The sequence below is a fragment of the Haliotis rufescens genome, unplaced genomic scaffold, assembly GCF_023055435.1.
Source record: "Haliotis rufescens isolate VD_foot unplaced genomic scaffold, xgHalRufe1.0.p SCAF_19, whole genome shotgun sequence".
Taxonomy (NCBI): domain Eukaryota; kingdom Metazoa; phylum Mollusca; class Gastropoda; order Lepetellida; family Haliotidae; genus Haliotis; species Haliotis rufescens.
Genome location: NW_025963879.1, coordinates 23653124 through 23671586, shown reverse-complemented (window position 1 = coordinate 23671586; position 18463 = coordinate 23653124). Strand labels below are relative to the sequence as shown.

At 40.9% G+C, this 18463-nt stretch overlaps 1 protein-coding gene across 2 annotated transcripts in view; it reads right to left on the bottom strand.

Annotated features, from left to right (window-relative positions):
- Nucleotides 1–760: 760 nt before the first annotated feature.
- Nucleotides 761–18463, bottom strand: part of LOC124135352 (b(0,+)-type amino acid transporter 1-like) — a 37627-nt gene continuing 19924 nt past the window's right edge. For both annotated transcript variants that reach the window (XM_046500646.2, XM_046500647.2), the window contains exons 6-13: nucleotides 13482–13581; nucleotides 11315–11359; nucleotides 9353–9476; nucleotides 7631–7734; nucleotides 6811–6907; nucleotides 5532–5681; nucleotides 3807–3975; nucleotides 761–1297 (exon numbers count right to left, since the gene is read on the bottom strand). In XM_046500646.2, the coding sequence (XP_046356602.1) occupies nucleotides 1230–1297; nucleotides 3807–3975; nucleotides 5532–5681; nucleotides 6811–6907; nucleotides 7631–7734; nucleotides 9353–9476; nucleotides 11315–11359; nucleotides 13482–13581 (857 nt within the window). In that variant the 3' untranslated portion in view covers nucleotides 761–1229. The remainder of the gene's footprint in view (nucleotides 1298–3806; nucleotides 3976–5531; nucleotides 5682–6810; nucleotides 6908–7630; nucleotides 7735–9352; nucleotides 9477–11314; nucleotides 11360–13481; nucleotides 13582–18463) is intronic.

The following is an 18463-nucleotide window of genomic DNA, read 5'->3' as shown; positions in this document are numbered from 1 at the left end:
ATCGGCCTGGGGTGTTTATCAAACTAAAATGGAGATATATCTGGATTATCGAGGATGGTAATACTGTTGGGCTACCGTAACCATTCAACAAAACAGACATCGCACCTACTAGTTTTATGTGTTCTGTGTGTTTATTTTATTCTTTGTTGTATATTCTTCATTCTGAATGAAGGGGTCTCTTTTCAACACGTTTCGTTGACAGCAGATAAGTAAACTTGAAGGCACATAGCAATATCGACGTCGAAGTCCTCCTGGTGTAAGGCACTGGAGCTGTATTTTGACACTTTGCCGCTGTGTCACCATCCTGGCACCACATCCTAATGAACAATCGAGTTCACAGGGATCGACCGATGAAGGTTACAAATAAGTTGACGATGCACAGATGATAGAGCAAGTTTTCACTGATGGAAACGGGGAGAGGGGTACTGCTGGCGGGTCTGCATTGAACCTCATTGAAGGAATGCACAGTAATAGTAGTCAACGAATGGAGATGGGGGGGGGGGGGGGGGGGGGGGGAGTGTGAACGTCCGAAACTTGCATCACTTCGAGCTTTCCTCTAACATTAAGCTGACACGCCGTAATATAATATCTGGAATACTGACAGTGTTCAACCAAACTCACTCACTGCCCAACCGTCTTGAAACACTTGTCAACATTGATAGTCCGACCTTCCGGTTGAATACGGATGAACATCAGCATAAATTTCAATTGACATTGCCCCATATACAATATTTGTTTATCCCAAAATGACAAAACGTACAACTTTATGGATAACAACTTCTGGTTTATTGCATTTAGCGACGTTTCGATATAAATCCCACACCGTCATAAAGTTGTATTCGTAGAAGGTCAATGTTACATCAGCCCCGTGTTCCATTTCACTGATATCGGTGACAGACTGATTAACATCGATTCGCTGAATAATAAGTCCGACAATCAGTCATAAATTTGACACGAGTAATGACACATGACTCGAACTGTGAGGAAAATGGCATATTAACAGGTGATGAGTACTGTCATGAACGACTGTCATGGAAACTGAATGAAGAGACAGGTGACCCAGGCGGACGTGCTGTCTGTGTCTCTACGTAATGTGTGGACATGTTTTGAAATAGTCATCCACGCCCTTGGTGCTTTAAGAGCTTAGAACGTGATTTGCTTCTGTGAGCATCCAGCGTTGACCTTTACCCAGTTATACTCTCGTGTTCTGCACCACATACTAAAGGCCGTCAGTGGTCGTGTATTGAGTGTGAAGGTGCCACTTGAAACACCATTTGTACAAATCTCGTGAATGCATCTGAAAAGATAAAATAATTAATCATTATTCATAAACATATTGCGTTTTCAATGCAGAGGCTACCTATAGATTTAATCACGTTAAATTAAATTTAGGACCGAACGTGCTGCAAATACAGATTTCCTGAGGTAAAAGATTAACCCGTTCGTTCGTTGAGTTGATAGTGGTACACTTTTTGTGTCAATTGTCCTTGTGGGAGAAAACCCATGGATGTTCCTCCATGGTGCGACGGCTCTCATTCAATAGACACAAAACGACACAAATCAGGTTCTTTCCATAACAGTCTAGCAGATTCAATAAGTTATTTATGGTCAGTGGAGCTGTTAGTTTTGAAAGCTCGTTCTAACCTTTTACAAAGCTATAACCATACATATCTATTCACGCCTACGTAGTGTCACGACCGCGGTCACGGACCATGAGCGTGACCGCGTGCAGCGATGTAAAGAGATAAACAATATTATCTCTTTATACACACGTCCTGTTTCTCTACCACAGAAGCTGCACTATTGACCTGCTGATTAATTATTATCCCTACGCATAAAGTAAAAACGCCATTGTTCCCACCAAGAGGGGAATTATACATGGTCAATATGTTGGACTGCCGCCAGGACGTAACTGAGTGATCCTTTGTCATGACATCGAAGTAGAGGAAGATTATTTATTGAATGAAAGGCATCTTCCCGAGGCAAGAGAGTTAACTGAGTATAAAAGTCCAGTTTCCACCCTTGCCGAACGAGGCTGGTATTATGGAGTTACATTTTGGCTGGACTAACGAGTCTATGCATAGTCCAATCAAAATAGCAAACCGAAATCGAAATCAGGTTCGTAAGCTGTCACGAAGAGCTCGGTCGATTGCAGGATTTGCACAGCATGTGCACCGCCAACTCGTTGTCAACAGTTATTTTCTAAATCTTTTCAGGTTTTTAATCAAGGTGCTCACATGATTTGATGCACTTCGCGATGTAAGACCCGTTTTATCACAATATAGATTTTGATTGTCGATCAGATCGTCTTCTCTTGGCGCCGCCTTTTTGTTTGAAACAAATGCAAGTGATACGAGAGGTGGAATCTGATTGGTCCATAGGAGAGACATAGGAGGGACATAACTCGTAACAGCCACTAGTGGCGCTACAATCCCAGGAATTCCAGCCTAGTTCGACAAGGGTGGAAACTGGACTTTTAAACTTTCAGTTAACTCCCTTGACTCGTGAAGATGATGGAAGGAGTCCGGTCTCTATACTCCATAGAGGCACAGTATAGATGGGGAGCTACCACTGACTATTATGGCGACGGGGGTGATGACTGGGATGTTTGTTTGAGACGGTTTCATATTTTGTTAGTCATCGCTTCAAGACACTTTTTCTCAGAAAAGAAGAGCCATAATTATTTTCAGAACATCCAGCTTGTCTGATGAACAATTTTAGTTTGTATAACTTAAAACATTGAAGCTCCCACCCCATCAACCAAAACCTGGTCTGGTCCAGACTCAATTATTTACAGGTCGACGTCATATAGCTGTCATTCCGAAGACCTGTAGCTACACCTCATCACGGGGAACAATATATTTTACGTGCGCTGCGTTATGTAACATTTGATCACTAGTATAAAGCCACAAAACAAGCACATTAAAGTTTCCACTTTCCACAACGACGGATTCACAGATTCCTCATTTAACGCGATAACTTCAAATAGATGAAAAGATGATTCGGGTACCTGCCATCTTCCCGAAGCAAGAGAGTTAACTGAATTTAAAAGTCCAGTTTCCACCCTTGCCGAACTAGGCTGGAATTACTGGGCTCGATCGTAGCGCCACCAGTGACTATAACCATTTATGTCCCCTCTAAGCCTCTCCTATGGACCAATGAGATTCCACCTCTCGTATCACTTGCGTTTGCTTCACCCAAAATGGTGGCGCCCAGTCAAGACGATCTGATCGATAATCAAAATCTATATAACGGGTCTTACATCGCGAAATGCATCAAATCATGTGAGCACCTTGATTAAAAACATGAAAAGATTTGGAAAATAACTGTTGACAACGAGTTGGCGGTGCACACGCTTTGCAAATCCTGCAATCGACCGAAATCTGCACGACAGTTTACGAACCGGATTTCGATTTCGGTGCGCGATTTTGATTGGACTATGCATTGACTCATTAGGCCAGCCAAAATGAAACTCCATAATATGAGCCTAGTTCGGCAAGGGTGGAAACTGGACTTTTATGGTCAGTTAACTCTCTTTCCTCGGGAATATGGGTACCTGCATACCACCTCGAGCAGCAGTGCAGTAGTGATGTAGCATGATTTTACATGAACCGCATACTGACCGACTCCTCCACCAATATCTCGTACAAGCCGATTTTGAGAAAAAAAATGTTTACGGTTCATATTAATTATGAATACAATTTGACATCGCGATATACTCACATCCAACTCCCTTTTCCAATATGGAATCTCCTCAATGAAGGCCGAGATAGTTATGTGATTGTCAGAGCGAGGCTTGTACGTACCTACACCGGGTAGAGACCACTTATGGTAGACGAAGGGGAAATAGAAGAGCAATCCGCTGGCGATGAACAGCAGAGCGTAGAAGAACTCCATCCGGGGATCCTGGATGATGGGAGCGATGACGAGGTATATTGACGCCAACACCACCAGGATAGGAACGACGATGGGAACCTGTAACATTAGTTGGTTGGTTGGTTTGATGTTTAACGCCACACTCAGCAATATTCCAGCTATATGACGGCGGTCTGTAAATAATCGAGTCTGGACCAGACAATCCAGTAATTGATATCATGAGCATCGATCCACGCAATTGGGATCGATGACATGCATCAACCAAGTCAGCGAGCCTGACCACCCGATCACGTTAGTCGCCTTTTACGACAAGCATAGTCGCCTTTTACGGCAAGCATGGGTTGCTGAAGACCTATACTACCCCGGATCTTCACGGGTCCTGTAGTATTAGGCGAGGTCATGTTGACAGCGATCCCGAATATATTTTCAGCCATTGAGTATTTACTCACACCTAATCATTCGCATTGGGTGTTTCTGGTCTTTCAAAGTTTATTAGTTTATTTGGTATTTTAAAACCAATGATAATGAAAAGACATTGTTTTTAAAATACCCCTGTAATATTAACTACGTTTTGAGATAAACTGCCGGGCAAAAGAAATAATGCATCTTTGTTTGATAGTGACTAAAATAAAACAAACAATGTTTGTTTGTTTGACTGTTTGTTGTTTTACGCCGCATTCAGCAATATGCCAGCTATATGGCGGCGGTCTGTAAATAATCGAGTCTGGACCAGACAATCCAGTCATTAATATCATGAGCATAAGTGAATGGTTATTCGATGGTGATGTATTTCATACGGGTATCAGAGTTGTGTTTTCGACCTTTAGTTTGTAGTGTTTCGGCGACTCTTTTCGAGTTTAAACTGTCTTTTTTTTCACGTTTATCTACTTTCTATAAACAAATAAGAAAGGTAAGGAAATTCCACTTATGCAATCTGAAGAGGCCACTCTGGATCATCATATGATTGCGTTTGTTTTTTATTTTAATGAGTATTTGTACGCAAGCAACTTAACTTAATTGGGTAATGATACATTCATTTGCGTATGTTACGTTAAAACGCAGCAACTATGAACATCTATTGGTACCGATCCAGATACTACATTCGGAACTATCGGAAAAATAGACAAATTGTTTTTTCTTCTAATTCAAGGTAAAATTTGATACATACTTTTACGGGAAACATTTGCTTGAACAAACTGTTCATGCTTATGATTTTGGTTATGAATCAAAGTTTTCTTGACCTAACGTGCAAAGTGCAGAGAGTTGAATACAAAACTGTGACAGGATCCGCTGAGAGTGGGTTCGAATCCTATATTATGATCCCTGCTTTGTCGGCACCAAGCCTTGTTTATGGGTTTGAACACCACGGTCGTTTCTCCCACATTTAGCTGACAGACCGTCAAATAACTGAAAAAATGAAATAACTTGTAATTACTCTTTCATTTAGGGGGGGGGGGGGGGGTAGCCTAGTGGTTAAAGCGTTCGCTCGTCACGCCGAAGACCCGGCTTCGATTCCCGACATAGGTACAATGTGTGAAGCCCATTTGTTGTGTCCCCGCCGTGATATTGCTGGAATATTGCTAAAAGCGGCGTAAAACCTCACTCAGTCACTCTCTCACTAAGCGTGGCTGTATGTAGTGTGGACGAGCACCAACCTTGTAGGGCCGCGGCAGGTCTGGCTGGGTGAAGCGTAGTACTATACACGAAGCACAGGTGAGACCGTAAAACAGCCAAGCAGCAAACCCGAAGAAGTCGATGAGGCTACTGAGATCACTGGGCAGAATCATCAGCATGCCCATAGCTGTCTGCAATAGAATGTAGTCAATGTATCAATAATCACTTTACCAGTATCCACACGCATTACATTGACACATATATTTTTTTCTTGAGGGGTTATTCATTATTTATACAGCCGACCTGAGTAGAAATATTTACGCCCATGGCCAAACTCTGGGTAGCCATACTAACACCAAAAAAGTAACCTTGATTCATATAAAGTTCTATAAAAATAAAATTCTGAAAAAAGTAATGCATCTTTCAATTCATATTCATGAAGTACATATCTTGGGTTGTAGGGTCGTGATTTATAATTTGCACGTGTATGTTACTGCATGACGCACAATTTGCATGTTTGTGTGTTTGTTGGGAGTATGGTACTTACACACGTGGTTATTTAATGTAACAACAATTATTGTTTAGCTAACAGGTGCTCATGTTCTACCATTTGTGCAAATGCAGGGATGTACGTCACGTAATGCCCGTCCACGTGTTGCACATGCTTTTTGAGGCAACATAACATTGCTGTACTACCATGGCCAGCTGTTTCTCCAGACCTCTCCCCCACAGGACATGCCTTGGATGGGATAGTGCGACGCCAACGACAGGACCAGAACCTGCCGATAACACTAGCTTATTTGGGCCAATCTTTGGTCGACATTTGGAACAACATCCCCAGGATGTTCAAACATCTGGTATCTTCAATGCGCCGCAGCTGCCTCGCCTCATACCAGATACTGACATTGTTAATTGAGTTGTTACACCGCCCCTATTTCAGATCGTGTCGCTCTGTCGATTTCTACCAGGGTTAGGTTTTGTCAATAAATTGTTTTGATAAAACACTGACAAAAAAATTACCAAAATATTTTGTTATCATTTTCAAAAACATAACATTTACACAGGTTTATATGAAGCACGGTTACTTTTATCCGTGAGTATATATTTCGCTGGTTCAATTTCTTCTTGGTAGGCCTTGTTCCACAAAGCCACGCACACATATGTATTCTATTTAAACACATTCCTAAACATTTTTAGACCTTAATGTGTCTTTATGTGTTTACATTCTAAACACATCTTTTACAGTGTGTGGCTTCTCCGCGAGTAGCAGTGTTTGCCTCGGCTGAAATTATATATTGATATATAACGAAGAGGTTTTACCGTAAATATAAGTGCCGTGACTGGCGTCCGTCGGTGTATATCGATGAAGGACAGCACCTGCATCTGATGCCCTTCCCTTGCCGCCACGTAGCACAATCTGGCAACAAAATAACACACCAACCTTATTAACATTTGTCTTAAACATGAATGAGGGCAATCGGCAAATCTCGCCTCTTTCCGTAACCGCAATGAAGACTCGGCTGCGAATATAGGAAATGCCCAGATTGTGCGTTATCTGTTCATCTGTGTTTAATTTTCGTTAGTCTTATATATGCATAGTTACTTATTTAGAAGTTTTTATATTAAATATCTTGAACATATTCTGAAAATAGAGTTCCAACATGGCGACCGGCGCAAACAAAAGCACGGGGGTACCGATCCGTACCTAACATATGTACGAGCAGTTAAACTGCAGTAACCATGAAACATCGGTGTATTTACGACAAGGATGGCATATCCCCCAGTCAGTGGGTCACTTGCTCAGTAAAGGTATTGTCGGTAGAACCTATGGGCGGACCCGTGAAGATTCCGGGGTAGAATAGGTCTTCAGCAACCCATGATTGCCGTAAAAGGTGACTATGCTTGTCGTAAAAGGCGACTAACGGGATCGGGTGGTCAGGCTCGCTGACTTGGTTGATGCATGTCATCGATCCCAATTGCGTGGATCGATGCTCATGATATTAATCACTTGATTGTCTGGTCCAGACTCGATTATTTACAGACCGACGTAATATAGCTGGAATATTGCTGAGTGCGGCGTTAACCAACAAACCAACCAACCAACCAACCAACCAGCCAACCTATGGGCGACGGAGCCTACCTCCCACTTGCAAACAGCGACCCATTGGCTGCGCCGAAGCAGGACAGAACGACAAAAAACGGGATGATCCACGTCATAACTCCAAGTATTTTGTTTCCCCAAGTCTGTAAACAGAATTGTAACACATGCACAATGAACATGTAACAAAATTGTGTGACAGAAGAGCATAGCAAATTTCACTCAAATGTCACAGCGATATATATCTATGGTCTCTGCTTAACAGAAAGTTTACCAGAAACGCTTCACGCTCCAAATGTGTAAGTGAATATATCTACTCTAGCTTCTTCTAACCTCGTTGCTATATTATTATTGTTTGTGTATATCCATGCTGTGTAAATGCATGTGAAGATTCAATATATAATACAAATATATACATCTTTTAAAAGCGGTTTAAGCGGTTAAAAGAGTGTTTAAGTAAAACGCAGTGGAGATTTCAGGCCCAAAGTGTCTGAAATGGGGATGGGTGGTCAGCCTTTCGCGAACACCTGGTGTCATCACTGATTTTCAATCATCCATTTATATTATTTTCATCGCTGTTTTGCCTTTTACTGTCCATTGGAATCTGTTTCGGAAGATAATAGATTGATTATTTTCTGGCGTTGATGTTTACGCTCTAACCGTCAAACATCAAACACTATGGACGTATTTTATTCGTAACATATGTATCTTTTTGCTACAAAAATGAATGATGACAGAGGGTTATAAGACATGATACATCTAACGACGCGCATTCTCCTTTATTTCGAATCCACGAAGGGCTATATCGACTGTACTCTGGACGCATGCAAAATTATTTTGTTGAAACAACCACAATCAACCTGTAGTCTCAAGAAAAATATATCAATTATGTTTAATCGTGTTTCCGTCCTTTTTTGTACACTGTAAAAATTGTGTTTAGATCCTAAACACAAACTTAAACATGTTCCTTGTCCCATAATTTTGACATGTTAAGGTCTTAATATGATTAGGATTGTGTTTAACAGTTTAACTTGTTTAGGTTCTAAATGTGTATACCAGATTGAAATTCGGTGTAGGTAATTTAAAAAGGGGCGCTTTCTATGGTTTTATTAGCGCGTAACAGGGATACAGAAATGAGTGTGTGGGGAGAGGGGAGAGGAGGGGGGAGCTATTTTGGTAATATAAACTGGATTAATTTCGGGGTGGGTAGTATTAGCTTAAAAAAAGTTAAGAGTCTATGGTACAAATCAGATATACTGTCATTGTCAGCTCCCTGTATGAGATAAATACGATCAGTCACACAGCAACAACATACTTATGGTCACAGAGATTTTAAACCTCGGCGGGATGCGAACCTGTAACATCTCTGTGTGGAGTCGAAACATGTTTAGATTATGGGGCTGTTGTGTTTAGGTTGTGTTTAAGCTGTGAGACGATAGCTCATAGACCTAAATGCGTTAAGACAAAACACACTAAATGTGTATTCCGTTTAGAACTGAAACCCATTTCTAATAATCTTTTACAGTGTATGAACTGAAGCTGACACTTTAATTTACACACGCAACCACATCCAAGCAGACTAAAAGTCTTATGAAGGGAGCTATTCGTGTCACACAGTGGGTTTTTGTGTTTCAGTAAAGGTCGCTAAGTTTGGTTGTGGTGACTCGACCAGTATCAGCTTGAGTATTAAAAGTGGTTCCTACACTTCGTCTACCACTACAAATTCGATATCAATTCTAACAACATACGTGTACATGGACTTACCACTGCCACGGCATCAATGAGCAGGACTTCCTCCTTCGAGATGACGCTAAAGTAGCCTATGTTGACGAGGACGTAGCATATCGTCGTCAGCGGAATACCAAATATAATGGCTAGAGGCAGATTTCTGAAACAGTGACCTGAATTTCTACTAAATGCTGACAATGGTTTCTGTGGACATTTTTATACACACGGTCGCTAACATTAGTTCCTGGAGACATGTATACACAGGTCACTTACAGTGGTTCCTGGAGACATGTATACACAGGTCGCTAACAGTGGTTCCTGGAGACATGTATACACAGGTCACTTACATTGGTTCCTGGAGACATGTATACACAGGTCACTTACAGTGGTTCCTGGAGACATGTATACAAAGGTCACTTACATTGGTTCCTGGAGACATGTATACACAGGTCGCTAACAGTGGTTCCTGGAGACATGTATACACAGGTCGCTAACAGTGGTTCCTGGAGACATGTATACACAGGTCACTTACATTGGTTCCTGGAGACATGTATACACAGGTCACTTACAGTGGTTCCTGGAGACATGTATACACAGGTCACTTACAGTGGTTCCTTGAGACATGTATACACAGGTCGCTAACAGTGGTTCCTGGAGATATGTATACACAGGTCGCCATCAGTGGTTCCTGGAGACATATATACACAGGTCGCTAACAGTGGTTCCTGGAGACATATATACACAGGTCGCTAACAGTGGTTCCTGGAGACATATATACACAGGTCGCTAACAGTGGTTCCTGGAGACATATATAAACAGGTCGCCAACAGTGGTTCCTGGAGACATATATACACAGGTCGCTAACATTGGTTCGTGGAGACATATAGACATAGGTCACAAACATCGGTTCCTGGAGACATATATCAACAGGTCGCTAACAGTGGTTCCTGGAGACATAGATCCACAGGTCACCAACATTGGTTCCTGGAGACAACTATACACACAGGGTCGGTTTGGACTCCCGGGGATCCTTCCCTGTAAGGTGGTATTTCCTTTTTTGCCCCTTGATCCCCTGATTATTCACATTCACGGTTAAACTGAAAACGCTAACGACAGGCTGATATGGTTTCTCAATCGCCAGGGGACCGCCTCCGTGGTCTAGTGGTAGAGCGTCCGCCCGGAGAGCTGAAGGTACGAGGTTCGATCCCCGGCCGCGTCACACCAAAAGACGTTTAAAGAAGATACTTGTTGTTACCCTGTCTGGCGCTCGGCATTAAGGGGATAAAACAAGGACTGGTCGACTGAAAGGGGGGGTCCATGTTTAAACTGCGGCATGGTATCTCAGTGGGCTAGCACTATAAATCGGCATCAGTCCGGACTAGTAAAAACAGTCTCTCACACACACACACACACACACACACACACACACACACACACACACACACACACACACAGGTGCATGCACGTCGCTATATATGTGCAATAATCTTGGAGGCGACGTTTAACCTTAATCTATGAATTTATGAATGGATATGAATGAATACGTTAATAAGAAAGAGTCTCGCTGGTTATTAAGAAGTTAGTTGCATACTTTATTTCATGTTAGTTCGTCCTATTCCATTAAATGCGTCATATCACCCATATGTACTCTTGCTCGGAATGTTCTATGGTTACCGCATGAGAAATATCAGTCTCTCAAACATATTCCACACTGTAAAAAATATCATATTATATTATATATGTTTTCACACTTTAAGCTGTGCTGTGTCATGGAGTATCTGAGTTTTGCATTTTTGCCTGTGCAAAAGAACGTTATATGTACTGTGCACACCGTGACACTATAAAAGTGACGCCACAAAAGAAATGTTACGAATATCACATGGATATAGTTTTAACAGTTACTGAAAGATAAATTGAAGTGTGTTAAACATGTGGCACAATAAATCCCCCTTGCTTACGATTGTCAGCTATATATAGTTACTCAGATAAACCGCATACCTTCGTGGATTCTTTAATTCCTCCGTGACAAAGTTGAGGTTATTCCTGAAAATGGATGTGTTTATTTAGATATATATAGGATACTATGAACATGTTCAACGTTTTCCGAATTTTCATCTATTCTTAAAACCCGTGAAGATCCGGAGTAAAATGGGTCTTCAGCAACCTACAACATCCATTCTTAAACTTGAAGCGCACGTAAACTATCTATTTTATTTGCGGTGAATGTCCTGAGTGGGCTCTGATGTCTGTGGACATCATGTTCATATGCCAGATGCCAGTAGTGTATGACATGATGAATGGGAGCTGTTAATAGTTCGAGCGTTGTTTAACAAGATGACACGCTGAAACAGACACTTCACACCTTCCCTTCTCGCCAGCCATAGATCAAGGTGAAATTCCCACTAAAGAGCCAGTACGTGTGTTGTGCCCTCAAACCTATAATGGTCTTAAGTGTACAATGAATGGGAGGAGCTTATGTGATCACGTGACACTATCTTCCACAAAACTAGTTGACGTCTAACGAACGCATCGCCGTCTCGGCTGTTTCATTCGCAACACACCTGCACACCTGCACACCAGGTTTATAACATGTAGTTTATTGTCATTTAAGTTCCGCCCACTCAGGAATTTTGTAATCTTTAGACCACTGTAGGTTTTAAGGGCTCTTCATACGTGGGAATGTGGGTAAATGCATAGGACCCAGCAACCAGTGCCTGTCGAAAAGAGGCGACTAAATGGACCGGTGTTTTATTGCGTGTCATCGTGTCCCAACTGCGTGGATCGATGTTCAAGATGGCAATCCTGGATTGTCTGATTGTCTCATTGTGTAACGTCATTAAAGATGAAGAACATATTCTTCTTCATAGCCCATTATAATGAATAATTACGAACTTCAGCCTGGTTCCCTGGGTATGCTGCGCCCAATGTAGCTCCAGCGCAGCATACGCAGGGAACCAGGCTGTTGCGAACTCCTGACAATTACAATAGGTAATATGGCTGTACCCTGTTTGCAAACACTGATTGATTATTCATGTTAGGAAAATATCTACATGCCCTTAACAATTCGTGGTGATGTGATGTAAAAGTGTATGTGCTACAAGATTTGACTATTGTGATGGTGCGGATTATTGATCAGTTGGCCTTGACACAATAAACATTGATCGATTGATACGTTCCTATTCTTCCCGGAACCTTCTCGGTACTAGCTCTGGGGAAATAACTTCCCAAGGTATGTACTGAACGCAGAGCTCAGGTGCCAACATTCCTACTGGTAATTTTCGACCCGTGAAGATCCGGGGTAGAATAGGTCTTCAGCAACCCATCCGTAAAAGGCGACTATGCTTGTCGTGAGAGGGGACTAACGGGATCGGGTGGACAGGCTCGCTGACTTTGTTGATGCATGTCATCGTATCCCAATCGCGTGGGTCGATGCTGATGATGTCAATCACTGGATTGTCTGGTCCAGACTCGGTTATTTACAGACCGCCGTAATATAGCTGGAATATTGCTGAGCGCGGCTTTAAACAACAAACAAACAAACAAACTTGTAATTTTCGTCTGACAATATCAGGAAGTTTCTCATATCTCACTACGACAGACTTGTATACATTCCTTCTCACCGATTATCCCGTATTATGGACCGGTTATTTATAATAGGGAACTAGGGTCAGATGGAATGGAGGTAGGGTCACCAAAAAATATGACCGTTTCTATGGTAGGGTCTTAAAATAGTATACATAATTATATATGAGGGAGGGAGGGATAAATGTAAAGCGACATGAAGTGGGTCATCCAAAAATATGACAAGCATTAGGGGAAGGTTACTATTTAATAATACATAAAAAAGCTCTGAACCACCACCCCATGTAATACATGACAGCCCCTTCTATCTTCATTCATTATGATAAATATCCACTACCCCTATTCGTCACCCCAGCTTCAGTTCGGAAGTGAAGTAACGTCACCACCCCAATCCGTCATGATCATATCGTTTATTTCACAGAATTTCTCTCGTTCATAATTTGACTGTTTTTAGCGTAATGCTTTTCGAATTTTACTCGGTAGAGAAGAGATCCAGGGTATTTTTCGTAATGCTGTCCCCACGTGTGTCAATATGTTACACTATACCGTGATATTGTGAACGGAAGCAACGTTTGCACCTCACCATCCGTCATATGCCCACAAGCCGTTGTAGAAAGCCAGTGCGATGATGGACGGGTTGCTCTCTGTGTCCTGGAAGCCCTCGGCGATATAAGACGCGTTCCCTGCAACAGCAAACAGTTAACATTGATGTAATAGACGTGACTTGTTGCAACAAACAGTTAACATTCGTGTAATAGACGTGACCTGCTGCAGTAAACAGTTAACATTCGTGTAATAGACGTGACCTGTTGCAGCAAACAGTTAACATTCGTGTAATAGACGTGACCTGTTGCAGCAAACAGTTAACATTCGTGTAATAGACGTGACCTGTTGCAGCAAAAAAGGTAACATTCGTGTAATAGACGTGACCTGCTGCAGCAAACAGTTAACATTCGTGTAATAGACGTGAACTGCTGCAGCAAACAGTTAACATTCGTGTAATAGACGTGACTTGTTGCAGCAAACAGTTAACATTCGTGTAATAGACGTGACCTGTTGCAGGAAACAGTTAACATTCGTGTAATAGACGTGACCTGCTGCAGCAAACAGTTAACAATCATGTAATAGACGTGAACTGCTGCAGCAAACAGTTAACATTCGTGTAATAGACGTGAACTGCTGCAGCAAACAGTTAACATTCGTGAAAAAGACGTGACCTGCTGCAGTAAACAGTTAACATTCGTGTAATAGACGTGAACTGCTGCAGCAAACAGTTAACATTCGTGTAATAGACGTGACCTGCTGCAGCAAACAGTTAACATTCATGTAATAGACGTGACCTGTTGCAGCAAACAGTTAACATTCGTGTAATAGACGTGACCTGTTGCAGCAAACAGTTAACATTCGTGTAATAGACGTGACCTGCTGCAGCAAACAGTTAACATTCGTGTAATAGACGTGACCTGCTGAAGCAAACAGTTAACATTCGTGTAATAGACGTGAACTGCTGCAGAAAACAGTTGACATTAATTTAAAGGCCAGGGAAGCATTACTTGATATGCTCAATACGATGTATTGTTATAACCAATTTCCATACATTATTTACTTCTTTTCTGATTCAAATAATGCCAAGTTTACTCTTCTGGTAAAATGTGTTTAGAATGTTAACATATACAAGCCATGTTTAGATCCAAACACGTTTAGAAATTTGTTTAAATCCAAAACGGAAAACACGTTTGGTGTGTTCTAGCTAAATTCGTTTGGAGTCGACACACAGCCTAAACACCACCTGAGCACACCATCCCATAATCTAAACATGTTTAGAATTTAAACTCCTTTAAACATGTTTAGAATTTAAACATGTTTGAATAAAATGCATATCATTATGCAATATGTATATATGGATAAGATGTATAATATATATTGAAATTAGGTCTGCAAATCAGAGTCACAGGTAAGTGCATCACACAAATACGACCAACAAACTTGGTACAATGTTAAAATAAACATGTACAAATAGCAAGGTTTATGGTGACAAGGAAAATTGTCTCCGTAGCACAGGTGGTAGCGTGAAGGATTACAAACGATGCAGGTTCGTATCCCGCCGAGGTTTTGTGTGTTTTGGTTTAGTGTTGTGTTTATAAATGTTGCTGTATTAATATTAGTATTTGTCTCATTCAGGAAACTGAAGCTGATAATGAAAGTATGTCTGATTACTACGATAGATCCTTAATTTTTTTAATTACACCCCCTACTTCTGCATCCCCATTTAACGCTAAAAGCCATTGAAAGCGCGTATAATTACCTACAATGGAGGTATAGTATCAAGGTCTCAATGCGGGTGTACGGGTCTTTCCCACATTTAAACCCTGAACACCTTTACCTGTTAAACACAATCCTAAACATGTTTTGACCTAAACTAGAAAAGTATGGAATAAGTAACTTGTTTAGGTTTGTGTTTAGGATCTGAATACATTTTCTACAATGTATTGCTTGTAAACATTTACGGCATATGAGTAATATAACTCCAAATGCTGTGATTTGGGAGAATGTGGAAGATACCCTAAACATTATAATTCTTTGCTAAGGTGTATTTAGTTTTGGATTAGTTCGCTTTATACATATGCCCAGCAATAGATATACTACTAAGGCATATGATATACTTTATGTCTTGGATTGTGCTTATGTCAAGAATGTGTTGTCCAGTTTAGATTTGGTTTTGCTTCCAGGAGAGTGGGCAGCGTTCAACTATTTCTGGTGGATTTCAAACAAAGAGTTAGCGATATGTTACCTCAAGAGTGGTTAGGTAGTCTACAATCAAGGAGTAGATATGATTTATACTCGGCATTTAAGTTTATGGTAGAACCTGTTGTATATCATAGAGGAGTTAAAAGGGATACAATTTCGATAAAACACTGTGTCACCCGCCTTGGAGGGTAATAACCGGCTCGTGCTATTAAACCTTACGCGGGACGCATAATACCCCATACACCCCTCTTCATCCTGCCACAACTTACAGTGTAAAAAGATTTATTATTCACAAAGCAAATATAATTGAGATTAGAGAAGGAACTCCTCAAAGGTTAGAGGAGTGAAAAGGGATACAATTTCTATATAAGGACTGGGAGAAGACGATTGTATTCACCCGTGTGTGAGGTATGTACTATGTCATTGAAGAACGCATCTAAATGTCCAGTTTCACCAATTAATGTGAAAATGATTGCTTTATGCCATTATTTAGTATCTACATAATGATATCAATTTCCTGTGCCAGCAGGTATGTGACATCGTTGTATCTAGAGCAGATTACCTGGCTTTTTCATCCTACCGACTATCATCGCCTTATTCAAAATTCCCTGTCAACCATGGGATCTTATCATACATGGATCTTATGATCCGGCTATCAGTTATCAATTGTTGGACAATTGACCCACAGGTGACCAGGAAAGTAAAAGCGACCCAAAGTTGGACATGTGATATTTCTCGGCTGACAGACCCAACTACCTGCAAGTGCGTCCAGTGCTATCGCGTTTCGCTACCACGTGCTACACGGCTGAAATACGCCGAGAGTAATATACTGTCACCATGATGGCGGAATACACGTCACTGGCACGTTAGACATATGTTGCTATACGTCATGGTCGCCACGTCTAACATGCAATTAACATCGAATACGTGTAGCTGACAGCCTTCTAAATTACTCTTCGTGGGTTTATGGCAAAGGGATGGCATTTCCTTCATATAGATATTCAGAGTGTGTGCTCTGGAAAGCATCGCGCTTTATTCTGGAGACCGGTATGCTCCCAGCATATATGATCACTGAAATTAATAGCATTTGCGCCACTTTTAGCGATATCCAAGCTGTATCATTGGGGAAACCAGAAATGGACTTGACACAGTGTACCCATGTGGGGAATCGACCCCGAGCGAACACTTAAATCTCAAGGCTACTCCACCGCCCCTGAAACGACTTAACGGGGGTGGATTTTTCTATAAATTATTTTAGGATTCACACATATGTGGAGTATAAACTATTGATCACCTCAATGACAGGTTCAGAAGGGATTAAAATCTGAGGTCTCAAATAATTTGGCAGCGGCCGTCTTCATCCAATGTTGAATTTTATTTCTCTTCTATCGTTCTATCTAGTCTAAACCTAACCAAAGTATTCTCATTTTTTTTACTATTTAAAGTTGATGGTACTTTTTTGTTGTATGATTGGCTAGTATATAAATATCTGTAAATGACATACATGTATCTTGAACTATCAAATAGTGTAGACGTCCAATTTTTTGACAAAACACGCATATATGCTCCTTGTCGAAATACTGTTTACTTTATTGCACACACTGTCATTTCAACAGGCACACCTAAAGGCATGTCATATGTAATTGCAGGTTTTGGGGTAGACAGTGCACTTTGATATTTTGAAGCAACGTTCGATACATGGTGTCTGTGAATTAGGTTAACGTCACAACGTCTGAGACCTTTATCACTTCAGGCTTCCCTCCCACATTAAGCTGACACGCCGTGATATAACTAGAATACTGTGAAAAGTGTTGTTAAACCCAACTCTTTCACTCACTCCTAATGCCCTCCTCGCCTCGAGTTGGGTTATGTAAACTCAATGATATGGGTGACTGGCGTTCACATTGAAGTCTGTTTATACGATTAGCTGCATCTAATATTAATCATACAAAATCATTCAGTGTAGTTTCTACATTATCATGACAATAAGGCGTTAGGGTTGGCTGCTGATCCTGTATAAGTTTCCAGTGTATTACACCCTGTATAAGTTCCCAGTGTATTACACACTGTATAAGTTCCCAGTGTATTACACCCTGTATAAGTTCCCAGTGTATTACACACTGTATAAGTTCCCAGTGTATTACACCCTGTATAAGTTCCCAGTGTATTACACACTGTATAAGTTCCCAGTGTATTACACACTGTATAAGTTCCCAGTGTATTACACCCTGTATAAGTTCCCAGTGTATTACACACTGTATAAGTTTCCAGTGTATTACACACTGTATAAGTTTCCAGTGTATTACACCCTGTATAAGTTCCAAGTGTATTACACACTGTATAAGTTCCCAGTGTATTACACACTGTATAAGTTTCCAGTGTATTACACACTGTATAAGTTCCCAGTGTGTTACACACTGTATAAGTTCCCAGTGTATTACACACTGTATAAGTTTCCAGTGTATTACACCCTGTATAAGTTTCCAGTGTATTACACACTGTATAAGTTTCCAGTGTATTACACACTGTATACGTTCCCAGTCTATTACACACTGTATAAGTTCCCAGCTTTTGTCTCGTAGCTTTTCTGCTGATGTTGATTTTGTATATAATTATATCAAATGTATGATAAAGAATTACTGACTTCAAATATGTGTTTATTATTTTTATTATTATGTTAAAGATTTTGCAATCTCGAAACTACTTTTTAAGTCGATATTACAAGGGTGATGGAAAGTCAATGCGTGTTAGGTAGGGAGAATTGAAATCTCAAGGTTTTACATTTGTAATGCAGAAAAATAATTTTCCGGTAGACAA